The 17,683-nt window shown below is 40.7% G+C and overlaps 2 protein-coding genes across 4 annotated transcripts; both read left to right on the top strand.

Annotated features, from left to right (window-relative positions):
- The first annotated feature begins 4,766 nt into the window (after positions 1-4,766).
- On the top strand, positions 4,767-7,742 carry calm2a (calmodulin 2a (phosphorylase kinase, delta)). Its single transcript, XM_077582094.1, has 6 exons — positions 4,767-4,904; positions 5,636-5,666; positions 6,498-6,641; positions 6,714-6,820; positions 6,884-7,019; positions 7,103-7,742. Exons 1-6 carry the CDS (start codon positions 4,902-4,904, stop codon positions 7,129-7,131), a joined length of 450 nt encoding a protein of 149 aa, XP_077438220.1. The 5' UTR covers positions 4,767-4,901; the 3' UTR covers positions 7,132-7,742.
- Positions 7,743-8,710: 968 nt separating this feature from the next.
- Positions 8,711-13,650, top strand: stpg4 (sperm-tail PG-rich repeat containing 4). 3 transcript variants are annotated; one of them, XM_077582501.1, is made up of 6 exons: positions 8,711-8,804; positions 9,412-9,666; positions 10,154-10,218; positions 10,707-10,752; positions 11,603-11,707; positions 13,230-13,650. In XM_077582501.1, exons 1-6 carry the CDS (start codon positions 8,793-8,795, stop codon positions 13,329-13,331), a joined length of 585 nt encoding a protein of 194 aa, XP_077438627.1. In that variant the 5' UTR covers positions 8,711-8,792; the 3' UTR covers positions 13,332-13,650. The 3 variants fall into 3 exon arrangements, with proteins under 3 accessions (XP_077438627.1, XP_077438625.1, XP_077438626.1); XM_077582499.1 differs by lacking the exon at positions 8,711-8,804 and adding an exon at positions 8,985-9,277; XM_077582500.1 differs by lacking the exon at positions 8,711-8,804 and adding an exon at positions 8,985-9,277 and having other exon boundaries at positions 11,606-11,707.
- The last annotated feature ends 4,033 nt before the right edge of the window (positions 13,651-17,683 follow it).

A 17,683-nucleotide genomic window follows, 5' to 3' on the forward strand; every position in this document is an offset into this window, starting at 1 on the left:
TTTGCTCCGGCAAACAACGGTTTACAATAAAAGTCCGCCGCAGAGGCAAGACAATCTCTTGGCAGTATGAAAGTAATCCACTGCAGTGCTTTTGGCTTCCGGCTGAAATGCAGCCAAACAGTCTCCTTGATGGCCTCATTAACATCTGCCACATACCTGGCATCAAACTGATAGATATCCTTTGTCCAGAAAAGATTTTTCCCATTGTATTACTCTTCTCCATGCAGGAAATGTGAAAAGCTAAACACTTTTATTTTGAAGCTAAATTAAATGATTTTTATTGCTGGATTTGGAAGTTTTACTAACATACCAAAGTGTGAAAGTTAGGTATTTTTGGCACAAACTTGAAATTAATTTAAAGGGGAAGCCAGCCAACCAAAATTATTAACAATAATATTTTCTAAGCAGCCTCATAAGTCTAAATATAGTATTTGGGTTAATATTGCGTTAGTGGAATATATATATATATATATATATATATATATATATATATATATGTGACCTCACTAGTCTAAACATTACATTCTGATTAATATTACATTTGTGGAATATGAGTTATGCAGCAAAATCCAGCCATTTTTATACATCTTAGGGGGCGGCCATTTTGCCACTTGCTGTCGCCTTAAGACGACATCACAGTTGCTCTGAGCTCAGACAACGACCAATTACAGCTCACCTGTTTTCTGAAGCTGAGCTGTGGTTGGTTGTTACCTGAGCAACTGTGATGTCCTTTTCAGTCAACAGCAAGTGTCAAAATGGCCGCCTTCTGATATTATAAAAACTGCATATATATATATATACATATATATATATATATATATATATATATATATATTCAAGAAATGTTTAAGACATTGCCCATACGTTTAAATGTGAATATAGTTCTTTTTCTGTTTGTGGCTGACTAGAATTGTAAGGATAGGGTCACTCTGACCCTAATGAGAACAAGTTGTACAGAAAATTATAATTTGGGTAACAATAGAAGGAGGCCCCAAGCTTTTTTGTCCCTCACTTTAAAAGCAATTCATGCTCTGGCCACCAGATGTCACTAGTGAGTCTTCCAAACAAGGCCGAGCCATCACGTTTGTTTATGAGCACAGTCTAAGCAGAAAAGTAGCACACCCAAAACCACACGCACACACAGACACGCAGGCGACATGACACCTGCTCCGCCGCCTTCATCTGGTAGTGGCCACAGCATGCACCCTGAAGAATGAGATCATCTTAAGGAGGCGTGGGGGGGGAGGCATGCCGGGTGGGTCTCCACTCCTGCAACAGCAGGCCTGACCTGCAGTTCAGCAAGGGCCAAGGACTCAGCACTCCTTGACACAGTGCACTTGTCACTTCCTTATTGGTGGTTATACACTACCGTGTATGGCTTTAGGAGCACTTCTCGGTTTTCCTCTAGTTATTTACATTACTAAATGAGAGAAGTGTGCATAGACCCACATTGAGTATTCCGCAAAGGGAGAACTCCAGATCCACGTGATAGACAAGGACACATGTGACTAGGAAAAATAGCCAGTGAGGGTGAAATGACCCTTGCGAGAGAGATTTGAAGTGCCGCCACACTTCTGGAAGATCCACGTTGCAATTTCATGAACACCAGCTCCTTACAGAGACTGCAGCAGACAACCTGGAGGCAAGCCAGCCAGGGAAGGAGGGAGCGAGAGAGCCAAAGATACAGTAGATAGAGGACAGAAGAGTGGTAATGAAAAGGGAGAGTGTAAGGACCTGCCACTGGCATTCAAAGTGGCGACCATTAAAGACCATGTAAAGTGAATTCAGAGTTGTTTTCGAAATACTTTATACAAGTCTGAAGATAAACATGAACTAAGTTAATTCCCCCACTACCATCTTTAGCGGTTATCCGGCACAACTGCAACATACATTTAGCTAGCTAGCTATGTCTATACCCCCGTAACAGCATCTTCCCTTTGGATAGTTCGCTGCCGTGGCCGCGCTAGAGTGCCTTGTTGTGGCTGTGAGTCCATAGAGTGAACTTAGTGAAGAGACAGAATTTCTTTTTTTGAATCCGACTTAACGGTTAGCATGTAGCTTTGGGCTAGCGTAGAGTCTCTCCTTGTCAGCCGAGACGAAAGAAGAAGAGCAAGGAGTGAGATTTTTTTAATTTGTTATATGTATATATATTTAGGTCTGACTTTGCCGACATATGGACGAGGGCTGTTTTAGAGCGCCTCGTATTATAGATTTGGCTCTTTAAAAAAAAAAAAAAACATTCAAATTTGGCAGGGGTGTATCAAATTTAGAGGACATATGTTTAAAGGACTTTAAGTGGGTTTGTCCCTCTGATCCTTCAAATAAAACAACAAATAGTATCATAAAAAAAACACAAACATGTCAGGGAGATTCACTTTATGCTATATCCATTTCATCACAACATGATTGAAACAGGCAGGCACCAAATCCTCTTATCCGATTTGAGGCCATTAATCATCTCTGCCTGGTGATGTAATTTTGGAAAACAAGTCATTCCTCAGTAACAGGTAGGCCAGCGTGCTTGAAAGGATTGGTGGATACACAGCAAGCCCGTTGTTGGACTTTGTACGCCTAATACTGTTATTGCACGACTGTAAAAGCACCCGTGCTTACTAGAAGTGCTTTGCTGTGGGCTCATCTACACTGTATAGTACGAGCCATACTTTTAGCCAGTTAGTGCAGCGAGACAGTTCAGATCCAGCTGAATTGCCCACGCGTCATAAAAAATTCATCCACAAACGATCACACCCATTCCATCGTGTTTTATCCTCAGTACACACTCATTCAAACATTCGCAAACAAGCATTTTGCTATCAGTTCAAACAAGGGAAAACAAACGTACCGAAACACATGACGTAATTCTCTTTTCAATGACTCTGATGTGCAAACACCTGACATTCTCTCTCCCATGAAAGGTAATCCAATCCTTTGGCATTGAACCAGCAGGTGCATTACACGGCCTCATTCATTTGTAATGGTGTCATTCTGTTACACAGGTAAACATTGCCTCATATTTGTCACTTGCCTTGCATGGTCCTCAAATGTGAGGGGGGAAAAAAGTTACCTTTTGCACAACATGCTAACTTCCATTGAGCCGAGTGATGTTATGGGCTATTGATGAGGATGGAAGAGCGACTTCTGCTTTGCCTTAGCTTAACTGGAGTGAACTTTGAACCCCCTTGGAAGGAAATGAAAGCTGCTACTTCATTACTGTATAGTGTTCTGGGTTGGGCTATGACAGATAAGGACCCCTAAGATTATGTGTACAAGTTACATATTCACACAGGTGATAAAAGAGAAAGAACACGCATGAAAGGTGTATAAGTTTGTGTTTGAACCCTTTTTTCTTTTCTTTTATAATGTTCTACAACAGGATGTGACACTTTTTATTCTCTGCCGTGTCATGAAAAAGTCTTTCTTTGCTTATGTCTCTGAGATTAATTATGTTTTATGGATCAGTAAGTCATGTCTCCTGGGCTCCAATATGAGCTTTCCAATATTAACCTTTAACCTTAACTGATTGTACTTAGTACTGGTGAAAGGTCCCACCAAACATTTACACCCACAACATTAATAAAGCATTGTCAGGGTTGAGGAATCCAGGTCCAGAAAGTAAAAACCCTGAAACAGTTTAGCTTTAGCCGCCGATGTTTTTACTCAACAGGTGGAGCCTGGAGACGAGCTCATTTACCAGCACCTGTGACTAAAACCAATCTGTGGCAGGGTTTTTACCATCTGGACCTGGACCCCCCAATCTTGGCCATTGTATGATAAACACGAGTTGTTCAGCAGTCTTTGACATATGTTGCTGTAAGGTCATTCATTCAAGCATGCTCTAACTTTATCTGGTTCTTGTGACAGAGTTAGGCCTTTATGTCATCACCTTTTGGCATTTGATAATCTTCAGTGGGGGAAAAAAAACTCTGTGTGCTCAAGATTACGCAGGTTAAAAAAAATACTGCAGATGGAAGTGGGAACCACTGTGTATGCTCTATGCAGAGATGCCGATTTCTTTGAATAAAAGGGGGTTAATAGGTATAAACTGGTTCTCCTGACATCTTCCTTCTCTCAACCTCCTCCGTATCCTCTCCCATTGGAGCAGGCCCGAGACAGGTGGCTGCTGGGAGACAGGAGTGCAGCCAAGCATCAGCAATCATGCTACCAGATACTCCCTTTGCACTAACTGCATAATTAGATAAATTAATGGACTGTAATTTGATACAGTATTTGTAAATTGTAACAAGGAGATGAAACGCATGGGAGGTGTGTGTGTGTGGGGGGGGGGTGAGATACAGCTGTAAATAAATATAGTAGAAGCAAAACTGTTAAGGAGTTTCCTTCGGATGACGCCCATGTGTATATACTGTACACACTAGCTAGCCTGCTGTGGATGTATTGTAGACAGGAGTCACAGGATTTCTATGGCTACTGGCTAAGATGCAGCGAAACGCAGAAAATGGGGAGTGACGCATTGCAGGTACAAACAAACCAATCACAGAGCGCCATTTCTTTCAGCTAGGGCGTCTGCCTCATCACAGAGAAGCAGTGTGTATACATACGCTATAAACTAGACCTCCATCAATTCAAGTATATCATTCCTCTTATCAGAGTCCGACCCCTCACAGAAGACACACTTGCGAGTAAAGTAGTATTTTGTAAATTCTTACATGTGTTTTTCGCTTCGAAAAGCCTCAAATGTATGATTCTTGTCATAGAAAAAAATGGCAGTGAGCGGAAGGATATTGAAAAGAGGCGGAGTTTCAGATAACGGTTAAAGGCGAGCCCAGTTGCAGTCGGCTACGGTGCGTTCATCATTCAGGCTGGCAGTGTGGCGAGGTTACGCGCTAGCATAGGCGTGCAGAGGATTTTTGTCGTCAACGAGCAGCTCCATCTACGTCGAAATGGTAAGATAGAAACAACATCACTCGTCGTCGTTTTCGAGTACCGTGCTGCGACGTAAGGATATCTAAATGATCACCATCGGGGAGGCGAAACCACCCTTTGAGATGCTTCCCAAATGCCGCAGTGGCTTGCTTGGTGCTAATTATTCGGCACAAATCTGATTCCATAAATTGATCACCTCGGCTGCGTCTGACTGAAAATTTAATTATCAAATATACCCGCATCTGTCGTTCATTTACTTTAAACGCTGCGTCACTGTTGGACCCTTAAATGTATAATACACATCTACAACTATTATGTAAAAATATCTCATTCGTGCTGCTTGCAGGTTGTAACGATTATTATTCGTTACCTGGTAGCACGTGATAAGTCTTAGTTATAATGCACGACGTTTCTGCATGAAGTATTGAGCATGCTCTCGAGAGACGCCTTAGCTCATCCAGGCTGTCGTTACTTTGCCGCCTAATTGTAAGGAACGTTATGAATTGTGTGCGCGCGCGCGCGGCCATGTTCTCGTTTTGTAAAGGCTCCGATTGAAATGGATGTCACGCGGAGGGGGTTTCACGAGGTGGGGGCTCCTCTGCGCTTCCTATTCGGATCACTTGTAATAATTTAATAATTCTACTTTTCTTCCCTACAAACCTTTGCGCCAATCTTTAGTTGGGCTATTATCAACACAAAAGGGTAGTTTGTGATTCATATTTGTAATTTTTGAATTGTCTTTTCTTTCCAGGCTGATCAGCTTACAGAAGAGCAGATTGCGGGTAAGCCATTCCTATTTTACTCTTGAGCTGCTTTCCACACATTCTCCAAAAAGGCTTGCATTATTGATTCTTGCGTCGATGGGAGGATTTCTATATTTGCCTTTTAAGGCGACCTACTTGTGTTCAGATAAGAATTGAATGAATGAAAGTGTGCTGGCAATGAACGATTCCCCCATGGAATATGTAGCATTACCATCTAATAATATGATGTAATGTGACAGGGCAGTGTGTGCAGTGAGCATGATGTCCTTTGCCCAGGGTGTGTCCTTCATAGAATGAAGACTTCTAGAATCTTACTAGGAACTTAAATGGGTTTGTACGTTAATGTGGCAATTTACCAGATGTGAATCAGTTTCCGTCTGGTTTCAATGGTAATTGATGCTCAAGTTAATTACGTTCTTTCCAGTGTCAAGTTGTTGTTGATTTCAGGGGCAGCGTTTTAGATTTTCATTTGTTTGAAGCTGCTTGGAGCTAAGCACTGTGTTCCGTTACCTTGGCAACAGTGGCTTGCAGAGTTTTCACCTGTAGCAGCCGGACTAAATTGCACCGTTCTTACTCTGAAGAACAAGTTGGCCCCTTGTGTGTTGATCCTGCAAATAGTTGGCTAGGTTGTTGTATGCCAAACACGGGTCTCGTTGTACTTGAAGCGTCATCGTTCTTCATCCCTCATGGCACCGTTAAATAACGTAGGTGGTTGTGGCCCGCTACCTGGCCTCCTGTTTGCCGTCGCTGTCTTTGTTGAACTCCAAAGCATCGCCTATGGATTATCAAAACACTGAGTTGATATTGGCAACATAAGTGACATCATTCCTCTGCTGTGGCCTTTCTCAGAATTCAAGGAGGCGTTTTCACTTTTTGACAAGGATGGAGATGGCACCATCACCACCAAAGAGCTGGGCACGGTCATGCGCTCTCTTGGGCAGAACCCCACAGAGGCGGAGTTGCAGGACATGATCAATGAGGTGGATGCTGATGGTGAGTGGCTTCAAAACTCTTCTCGCTGTGTGGAAACTTAGAATCCCCGCCTTGACATACTTTGCTTTTCAGGAAACGGTACGATAGATTTCCCCGAATTCCTGACAATGATGGCCAGAAAAATGAAGGATACGGACAGCGAGGAGGAGATCAGAGAAGCTTTCCGTGTCTTCGACAAGGTAAGCGACACGTGGCCGACTTGCACGCGAACACAAAGTTAAGATAATTGCTGTAACGTTCAGGACGGGAACGGCTACATCAGTGCTGCTGAGCTACGTCACGTGATGACAAACCTCGGAGAGAAGCTAACCGATGAAGAAGTAGACGAGATGATCAGAGAAGCAGACATTGACGGCGACGGTCAGGTCAACTATGAAGGTTGGTATCTGCTGCTGGATGAATAAATGATTTTTCAGAAGCGCCGTTAATCCCTTTTTTTTTTGTGTGTTTCCACTCTACAGAGTTCGTACAAATGATGACGGCGAAGTGAGGGCCTTGTACAGATTTCGTATATAAATAATTTGCCTTTTTTTTTTCTTTGTGTAATTTATCTGTAAAATCTTATTAACCCCCTGCGTCCCTGCCCCTACTGCTGTCCAAAGGAACTGCATGTAAACTGCATAGGCTCTTGTCCCCATGTCCCTTTTTTCTTTTGCTGTCATGGTGTTTGAGTGACGAATGGTCATCCAACCAGATGCCTGCGGAGGCCCTTGGGAGCCGGAGGAGCGACTCCTCTGTATTGTGCTCGGGGCCTTTTCCGGCAAGGCGACATTGGAAACCTGTCAGCTGGTTGTCGCTTGGCAACACCGTTGGCATGGAAACAATGTAGAGGAGTTGAAACTCTGCATGGACTATGGACAAAGTATATATGGGAAATCTCTCAGCATTGCACTACTGCAAAAAAATGACACGGGTGTATCTCCTAGGTACTCGTACAAACTTTTTGTATCTGCTGTTCTATATACCAGAAAATGACTAATCTTACCATGCTTTTTAATGTTTCTCATTTTCTTTTCTTTTTTTTTAAGTGGCCTCTGGCCATGCCTCAAATAATCCATTCCAAGTTGTATATTTTTGTTTTCCAATAAAATTTACAATCTACCCGGGTTTGAAAATTGGTCTTGTTTTCCTAATTATCTAATTTTTTTAACTACCATTTTTGTATTGAGGGCTGCATGTGCCGTTTTAATGACACATATTTCCCCCCACTGCTTGAATATACAACGTGTTTGAAACAGGTGTTTCCTGTCAATTCACAAAAGCACTCAAGAGCATCAACCAATGCCTCTTAAAACGCAAGACAGTTCAGATGAAATTGTTACTCAAATCAAAGCAGAGTGGGGTGAAAGGCTTTTACTTTGGAATTGTGCACAACAGTACTTAACATCAGATTAGTCCGGTGCCGTTGCTGACCACAGGCTGTTGTCTGCTCCTGTTGGCGTAGCATGTCAAAGCTACCTGCCACATGTCTTACTATTCGCAAGGTGCTGGGGATGGGGCTAGCATACATCAGAAACTGGTGTAAATAAAGGTGTACCTTGTTTTGATTTTTCTTCTAGACTTCTAGTTGAGTTTGTTACAGTAGCTTGCAGAGATACTAAGTTTATTTTGACAAAATAAAGCTCTATTGTGGACCACTGCCTCCTGTGGGTTTTGTTTACTTCCTGTATGTTCAAATGTGACCCAATTTTGTGTGGCATTGCCAAAAAACAAAACTTTTTACCGTACTTAAACTTGCATTGGCTGTGACTGCAATTACAATACAGTGTGTTATTGGGATATAAATTCATCTGAACCAGCTTTTAAGAAAAAAAGAAAACATCCAATAATAAACTAAGATTATGTGCTAATATTCTAAATGTACCTGTGAAACATCACAACAGCGTAAAAAAAAAAGCATAGTGGCAACTTTTGATGTACACCTGCCTGCAATTGTGTCTTCCCCAGTAAAACTTGCCAAACGTTAAGTCTAAATCTAGCTCTCTACCAAGTGAGCCAGCTTGTTGAAAAATTGATTGGTAGTGGACTCGCTGCTATAGTAACACTCACAGTTCTAAAAGGTGCTAAGGTGTCACTGGATTTCCGGTCAGCCAGATTGTGAACAGCACTGAAATGAGTACAGTGCAGCTTGGCGCCTCATGAAAAAACAAGATGTCTCTTGAGGTAGGTGGCACATGCAAGTGGTGGTAACGGAGCAGATAATGTAAGGTCCTCATTAGTATGTGATTTCAAATAAGCAGTCATGTTTTTTGCATTTGTTTACAGTTGTCAGGAGGCGGGACTTCCGGGTTTTCACCTATCAACTTTGTATCCGTTTCGCGACGTGTGGGCTGCGTCCCAGTACTTGCGCTTCCGCCTTTGTGCCCCTCGGTTGCGCGTTCCCGTCGACGGGTGCGAGGCTGCGAGTGTGTAGTGTCTGGCTCCGTGTCCGAAGCATTTCAGATAGCGGAGACGCCCGCCCGCCGATGAGCGGGAGCGCGCGATTGGGGGTGCGCAGGTGTTGGGGTGCGAGTGTTGGAACGCGGCCAACAGTGGCCTGAAACGGCGCTGATGTGTAAAACCCGGAAGTCGGAAGTCCGTGGCATCTACCCAATTGTGTCTTTACCTGACAAACAATGTTGTACCAACAAGTAAACGTAGGTTAACTAAAGTTAATAATAAGACAATAAAACAATCCATTGAATCAAATATTTGTGACAGTATCACTGATTGAGTGAAAACTTTTAGTTTCACTTATTTGTAAAGTGAAATTTTCACATGTTCTGTTTAGGACCCTCGAACGGCAGGCATGTATCACATCCGGGACTTTATCGAGGAAGCTGACCTAAACCCTGTAAAGAAGACCTACAGCTTTAAAAGCACTGACCGCAACCGTCAGCCTTTGGGGTTGCAACGAGGGGACATGTTGCTACCTGGAGCATATAACCTTCCTGACTCCACCCAGGAAGTGCTGAAGCGCCAGGCATCATCCGCTTTCAAAACCTCTCCACGCCCTAATATTGTCACTCTGGGAATTAGGGACAAGGTTGGGTCCTTTTGAAATAGCCTAATCTGATTAACTGAATGCTCTAAATTATGTGAACGTGAGTGTGAATGGTTACTTCTCTATAAAGACCCGGTTCCCATCGTCACAATGAAGAGCCGTTCAAAAGACTTGATTCGTTTACGTGAAAATACGGTAAATCTAATTTATGAATGGGGCATCGGGTAACGACTCTAGTGTAGCCTGATATAGCGGAGTAAGAGTAGCGTTACTTCTTCACACATCTACTCGAGTAAAAGTAAAAAATATGTGGTAAAACCACTCTTAGATGTACATTTTTTTCAAAAAGTTACTCAAGTAAATGTAACGGAGTAAATGTAACTCATTACTACCCACCTCTGCTTATTACACACTGTACAAAATGCGGAGAAATCAGCTAAACACACACACAAAAAAAAAGCTTTTGGTATCATGATTACTATTGTAACATTGCCATAAGTATTTACTCTACTTCGTTTCCATTTTGTAGGACATTAACACTTCACCATGCGATTACAATGTGACAGTGAAACCGGTGGAGAAGATGCCCTGCAAGTAAGCATTTCACATCATTTCGGTAAAACCTTCAATCTGTTTTTTCTTCTTCTTCTTTTTTTATTTTTTGTTCTTTTTTTTGTTTGTTTTTTTGAGAGAGCTCAGTATTGTTCATTCGGTAATTTTACCAATTCAACATGTCATCATCATTGCGCTCTCTTTTTTAAATCATTTTTTAAATATATTTTTAAAATTTTGCAAGTGCGTGTGTTTTAGTTCATTAGTTCACCTAAAACCTACTAAAAATCCCATACCGTTCACCTAAACCGAATACTTCAGAATCCAGCTAGAGTCGTGAGGTTGTCAGGAGACCCGAGGAAGGATCAAAGAAAAGAAAGGAAAGTGAAATCTGTTTTTTCCTCTAACTTCTCCTTCCCTCTCTCATTTCCTTCTCAAAGGGCAACCCCCACTGTGTTCTTGACTTTTTTGTCCAGCGCTTTTTCTTTTCTTTTTTTTGACAGCCCAATCTTTCATTGTCTTCTCCGCAGGCTTGCGATGTTTCGGTCAAGTGTGCAAAGGATCACCTTCCCACCCGTAAGTATCTGATCTCCAAGCCTTTCCAGCCCCCACAAAAAGCCTTTGTTGCAAACCATTTTCAATAGGTTTTGGTTACAAGTTGTGCTCTGCCGTAATGTGTATCTGGTATATGTCGCGCATGAGCGGGATATGACAACCCCAGGAGCCAAAGAAAACCGATTCCCCCATTTGAAGGCGCGAGAGGGTCAGCTTAGGCTCATATTGCACAGCGTCGCGGCCTTAACCGTGTCTCCATGCTGGTAGCTGATGGATATTTGAGACCTGTTGGCAGCTGCCGAGTGTTGACACAGAAGGAAAGGCGCAAAGAAATCCCGAGGGTGTTATTACTGCAGAGTTGTGAGCAGTTTTCTACTGTTAGTGGTGTCACGGTGACTCCGAGACATGTTAATTGTCAAAGGTTAAAAGCTCATTACACAAATCCGGCAGCAAATTTACTCGGAGCACAAATGTGAAAATACAGTAGAGGAGTGGAAAAATACAAGTACGGTATTGTATAATATAGCATTTTTGACCAGGGAGAGAAAGATACTTGGTCTTCCTATCGATGGTCAGCAGTGACTGACGCTGTTCTTTACCAAAAGTGTTATCGCGCCAACGCTCGCGTCTCTGCACTTTCGACTCCTCGATCTCCACGACGCTTGTGCGATATGCGTCAGATTGCCACTTGTGCCATCTGTAACCGCCTCATTATGTATTTTGGATCAGTCCAGCAAAAATGCAATAGTTAAGAATATGAAAATATGAATGGAAATTTAAATGTTATGTAAACATTTTTATTCACATTACGTTTACATACATATAAAAAAAACAGACTAATAAGCAAAACTTTTTTTTGTGTGTGCCTCAGAAGGAAGGTCCTGCTCCGGGTGTGTACAATCTTTCAAGTAAACCTGCAAATGGTATCACTTCTTGCTTCAAATCCAAATTGCCACGGCTTCACAGTGTAAACTCAGTAAGTAAATATTTATACTTATTTACTCACAGTTACTGGCAACTTCCTGAATATGCTGTATTTTATTTGAAGATGTTGTCCACTGAAATACAAAGTTTTAAATAGATTAGATAACTGAGTATTAGTAGCAGCTCCATATAACAGAATGCTCACGTCTAAGAATATGGATATTAGCAATAAACCATGCACAGTATATTGAATTTCCTCATATTGTGACTGTGACAATGTTATATATCATAGTTAACATAAAAGTGGAAGTTAACCTTAAACATTACTTGACAATAATATGTTATATGTGACTTTACTAGTCTAAACATGACATTCTGATTAATATTACATTTATGGAGTAAGAGATATGAAGCAAAATCCAGCCGTTTTTATCCATCTCAGGGCGGCCATTTTGCCACTTGCTGTCGACTGAAGATGACGTCAATGTTGCTCAGGGCTGAGGCAACGACCAATCACAGCTCACCTGTTTTCTGAAGCTGAAATGTGATTGGTTGCTGCCTGAGCCCTGAGCAACATTGACGTCGTCTTCAGTCAACAGCAAGTGGCAAAATGGCCGCCCTGAGATGGATAAAAACGGCTGGATTTTGCTTCATAACTCATATTCCACTAATTCAATAATAACCAGAATACCATATTTAGAACAGCTGCATAAAATATATTATTGTCAAAAAAATGTTTTTGGGGTTGACTTCCCCTTTAACTCATTCACTGCCATTGACGACTATAGACGTCAAAGATCCATTTTAAGTGGGCTGGCAGTGAATGAGTTAAAATGGGAAGAAAAGAAATCATTAAGGAAATAAAAATGAAAAAGCTCAAATAAATACTAACTGAAACTACAACCTAGACCTACTTAATAAAATTAGCCACTAACGATAATTATGAAATTATGAAAAAAGTGAAATGCGTATTTTGGCGATGCAAACAGGTTTTGGTGGAAGTCATAATTTGAGGAAATAAAATGGATGTTTTCTTAACTCAGTCACTGCCATTGACGGCTATAGACGTCAAAAATTCATTTGAACTGTTTCTATTAGTTTTCCACTTTTTCCACTTTTGTTAATAAGAGTATGAAAACCTAAAAAATATATATTGCACATTTAGAACAGATATAAAATTTGTGATTAATCGTCATGCGATTAATTACGATTAAAAATTTTAATTGCGATAAAAAAAGGGGTGTCAGGCGATTATTTTTTTTTTATTGTAATTAATTACACTAGTATTAATTAAAAAGAAAAAAAAGATTATAAAAAATGTGGGGCGTCAGGCGATTAAAATGTTAATTGTAATTAATCGCATGACTTCACTAGTTAACTCACGATTAATCACAAATTTTATATATATGTACAATAAAAAAAAATCTAGGTTTTCACACTCTTGTTATATAATAGAAATAGTTCAAATGAATTTTTGACGTCTATAGCCGTCAATGGCAGTGAATAAGTTAATGAGGAGACATTGGTCTAAAATGTATCAGTGTTTGTGTGGACGTTGCTGTTATCCAATCCAGGGGACACCAGGGCCAGGCACATACGAACCCCACTGGAAGTCAGGTGACCACCTGAGCATGGTGGATCCGTCATTCAGCCTCCTCTTCCGTAACACTCCTTAAACTTCACCCCCCATGCCACTATGCTGTCTTCACCCAGTAATAAATGTTAACCAAACCTATCAAACCTGAAGTCTTTTAACGCTTGGACTAATGTTTATCTACATGGATTTTCTGGTCTGCCAAGAGCATAATAAGCCGCCTTTGTTGCTGAAATCACTTTAGCGACATCAGCCAGGAAAGCAGAATGATCTTATCTGCGACAAAGGGTACTTTATTCCACTTAACTACATGTTCCCGGGTGTTGCTCTCACCCTTCACGTCTTCCACGCACTGCTCGCACCCCTCTCTCTTCCTCGCTGTTTGCTGGCAGTCAGGCAGCTATGCCTTCCTACTATCTCTGCCCTGCGATGCACTCAGGAGGAGGAATGCTGCTCGGCCATGCGTCACATGCACATAGCTTAGTGTGGCATGCTGCTCCCTCAGATAACACATTCAGTATTATGAGCCAAGGCAGTGGCACACAATAAAACAGCTATTCTTATCGCTACCTACTCTGCATACTCTCCTTTCTTTCGGCAAACTCAATGCAGCCGATGATGTGGGGAAATAAAGAATGCGGTGATGGTAGGAGGTAAAAGCAACAGGGAGTAATAACCGTCTCAATATGAAGAACATGTTCTTTTTTCAATTCATTGATCTGGGACTACGTGCTTAGCATGCTCAGATAACCCGGGACGCTATATAATGTACAGTAAATTTCACATTTCATTGCTAGTCAATCTGTAACCTACAATCAATCATGTTATCAATTCGTCAGTCCTGTTATCAATTAGAGGTGGATGCCAATGAGAACGCAAACGTGGAATTTAGAATTTAACAGTTACATTTATTTTTTTAAATGTGTTTAGTGTATGAATCGCTATGACAATTGTGTGATTACCTCATTTTCTCCCAAAAACGTATAAAAACGTTCTATTTTAAATATTGCCATGGTCCCAAAAACGTATATATACTTCTTTTTTTTAACAGTTTTATTTATTTATTTATTTTTATGCTAGAGCATACAGAAGGCTTTGATGCTGCTGAAGAGAGCACATAAAGCAATGGTAGTTATTACAAAAAAACGGCCAGCAGGTGGCAGCAGAGCATAAGAGATCAACCAGGGCCATGTTGCAAAAAAACTGTTTCCCCCAGTGTTTTAAACAGATTTGTGAATAATGATGAAACTTAGCTATATTCTAATGCTAATTGCTGCAAAATTGAAACAGATAGAAACATACTTTCTAACGGGATGCGGTCCCTCTAATGTGGCTAGCATTTACTTTAGCGTTCAATTAATCCATCCATATAATTCATTAGCTCTCATGGCAAGATGTTTACAATAACCCAACATTCCATTTTTAGTATGTAATTTTCTTGTTTTAGCTTACATGAAAAACAGGCTATAGGTAGCACATTCGGCAATTACATTCACAGGAACTAAGAATAGAGAGTTGCGTGATGTTCTTCTGTGTTGGTGTGATTTGTATCCATTCCTCCATAAAAACATGTGTGATATCAAAGGTTACTGATGTTGGATGAGAGGAATTGTTTTACAAAGTACAATTTAAGTGAGAATAAAAAGCGTACTACTACGACAATATCAAATTAATTTCCCAAACTAGCTAGCTAGTTAAACTTCCTTAGCTTGTTAGCTACACTAGCTTACTGCCCATACAGTATAGCCTACTAGTATGTTCTTTAATCATTATAATAAGACAAACGACGTTGGCGTTTAAGGCGGAATCATGACTGCTACGAGAGGACTTAGCATGAGGATGCGACACAGCGGCATCACTTAAGGGTTTTATTTGGGATGGCTGTCACACAAGCGGCGCGGCACATTAGCACATCTATGTGTCTACGCTGGCATTTGAATCCCAACCACTGTGTTTCACACTTGTGAACACGTAAGAGGAAGACTGAAATGAGGACGGGCCATGCGTATCATTGTGCTTGTGAACCATGAGCAGCCATTCTTCCCGTGAAGGCCGAGCCCTCGGTAATCTGCCTCTGGCGACCTTTGGATCCCTTCCTGCCTTCTTATCTCAGTCATCTCTACAGTCCATTGCTGATCTCTGACATATGCTTCATAGTGACGACTTAACACCCACCATCTTTTGTAGCAGCGGCCACCCACCTGCTTCTTCACTGTCAATCAAGCTTGCTTCTTATTCATAGACACACATTATGTACTGTACTTGAAAGCTTACGCATATTTGGGAATAATATGATGAAACAAAGTGTTGTTTTTAATTTAATTGGCTGTTAATCAGTCTAAGGTGTACTACATACGGTATAGGAACTGATGACTGACAAGAGGCGCACACCGCACTCCACTGCATTAGCGGCTAGAGAACAAAATGTTCCGCGCATAATGTACCACGCATATTTTTAACAGTGCTTCTATTTCAAGTGATTTAAGTGTGATCTAAGATGTGAGTTGCACTGGCACTGTGGAATTACAGTATATCATTCAAAGGTCACGAGTTGATGATCTGCTCTAACAATGTTGGGTTTCTGAGCAGAGCGTACATTAGTTTGCATATAATAGATGGAGGTGGCAAAAGTAGTCACATTCTGTACATAAATATGAGTTGAGTAATAGCTATCTAGCTATCAAGCTAGCAAACTATCTATCTATCTATCTATCTATCTATCTATCTATCTATCTATCTATCTATCTATCTATCTATCTATCTATCTATCTATCTATCTACTGTATCTATCTATCTATCAAGCTAGCAAACTATCAAGCTATCAAGCTATCAAGCTAGCAAATTATCTATCTATCTATCTATCTATCTATCTATCTATCTATCTATCTATCTATCTATCTATCTATCTATCTATCTATCTATCTATCTATCAAGCTAGCAAACTATCCATCCATCCATCCATCCATCCATCCATCTATCTATCTATCTATCTATCTATCTATCTATCTATCTATCTATCTATCTATCTATCTATCTATCTATCTATCTATCTATCTATCAAGCTAGCAAACTATCCATCCATCCATCCATCCATCTATCTATCTATCTATCTATCTATCTATCTATCTATCTATCTATCTATCTATCTATCTATCTATCTATCTATCTATCTATCTATCTATCTATCTATCTCTCAAAACCCCAATTTATCACACATAACCTGTGTGGATCTGGCCGGGAGCCAGTTAGCTAGCTAGCATGAGTAGCTAATGCAACAGTTATCATCATTCAGTGCTCACTCCTGTCAAACAGCACAAAAAGACCATTTCTTCACCTTCAAAAAGTCTTGGGTATGTTTTAGTCATCTGCACCAGGAGACACTGTCCTCTCAATTTGGGAACAGTGGCGGCTTTATAAATGTTTTCTGCAAGTCAAGTCTAGCTGTTACCAGTTTGCATCATGTATTAATGAAGGCGTGTCTTGAATAGGCCTATATATTTTCGTAACAATTCGCTTTCCCTTGTGCAGTAGAGTTTGTTCAGTTATTTTTGCGATAGCCTATTACAGTCATTTAGAAGTGGAAATTACACAAAAATTCAAGTGAAATTCCCTCTTCCATCCAGGGTGAGGATGAGTCAGCTGACGACTGGGTTGGACAGAACAGCAACAAATGACAGTTTAATCAGCCTACGTCGGTGACTTTTACCAAACAAAGGGGTTCATTGTTTCGGTGGTGTTATTGTGGAACCAGGATAATCAAGTGGGAATAATGAGTTGACTGATGGAAGACGTCTGAAGAACTGTTTGACTGTTGCATCAACAATAATGAACTGTTTCACACTGCACATTAAATAGGTTTACCAGGGTGGCACATTAAATAAAGCATATGTTTCAAAGTGTGTTTTCCTTTTATAGCAGTAGCTCTGCAATGACTGAAAATTGAGCCGTCATTGAACATAAACACCAATGACTCCAAATCTTTGGACAAAACAAATGGCTTAGGGTTTCCTTTTTGGCTACCCGCATATGCACTGCTATCCATAAGGGTTAGCGAAAGATCCACATAGACGCAACAGTGACCTGAATACCAGATCACATGCATGCCACAATGTGGCCCTGACTTTTATTGCAGTCGATTGTTATTTAATCCAGTGTGGCTACTGACGTTCACAAGTGTTGAGTTACTTCATATACTATATACTGTACATGATGTGAAGTGTCCTTTCCAAAAAGGATGATCTATGTTGAGCATATTTGAATACATAGCTAAACTGGGCATCATCTATGAAGCTAAACAAATTGAATTTGAAATCATTGCAGTTAATTTTAATGTAACAGAATCAAAAAAAATTCATCCGTTTTTATTTTAGTTTTGACTTTTTACGTCCTTGACCAGGGTTACACAAATGGGGCCTTAAATACAATAAATATGTA

This window comes from Vanacampus margaritifer, chromosome 12 (genome assembly GCF_051991255.1).
Source record: "Vanacampus margaritifer isolate UIUO_Vmar chromosome 12, RoL_Vmar_1.0, whole genome shotgun sequence".
NCBI lineage: Eukaryota > Metazoa > Chordata > Actinopteri > Syngnathiformes > Syngnathidae > Vanacampus > Vanacampus margaritifer.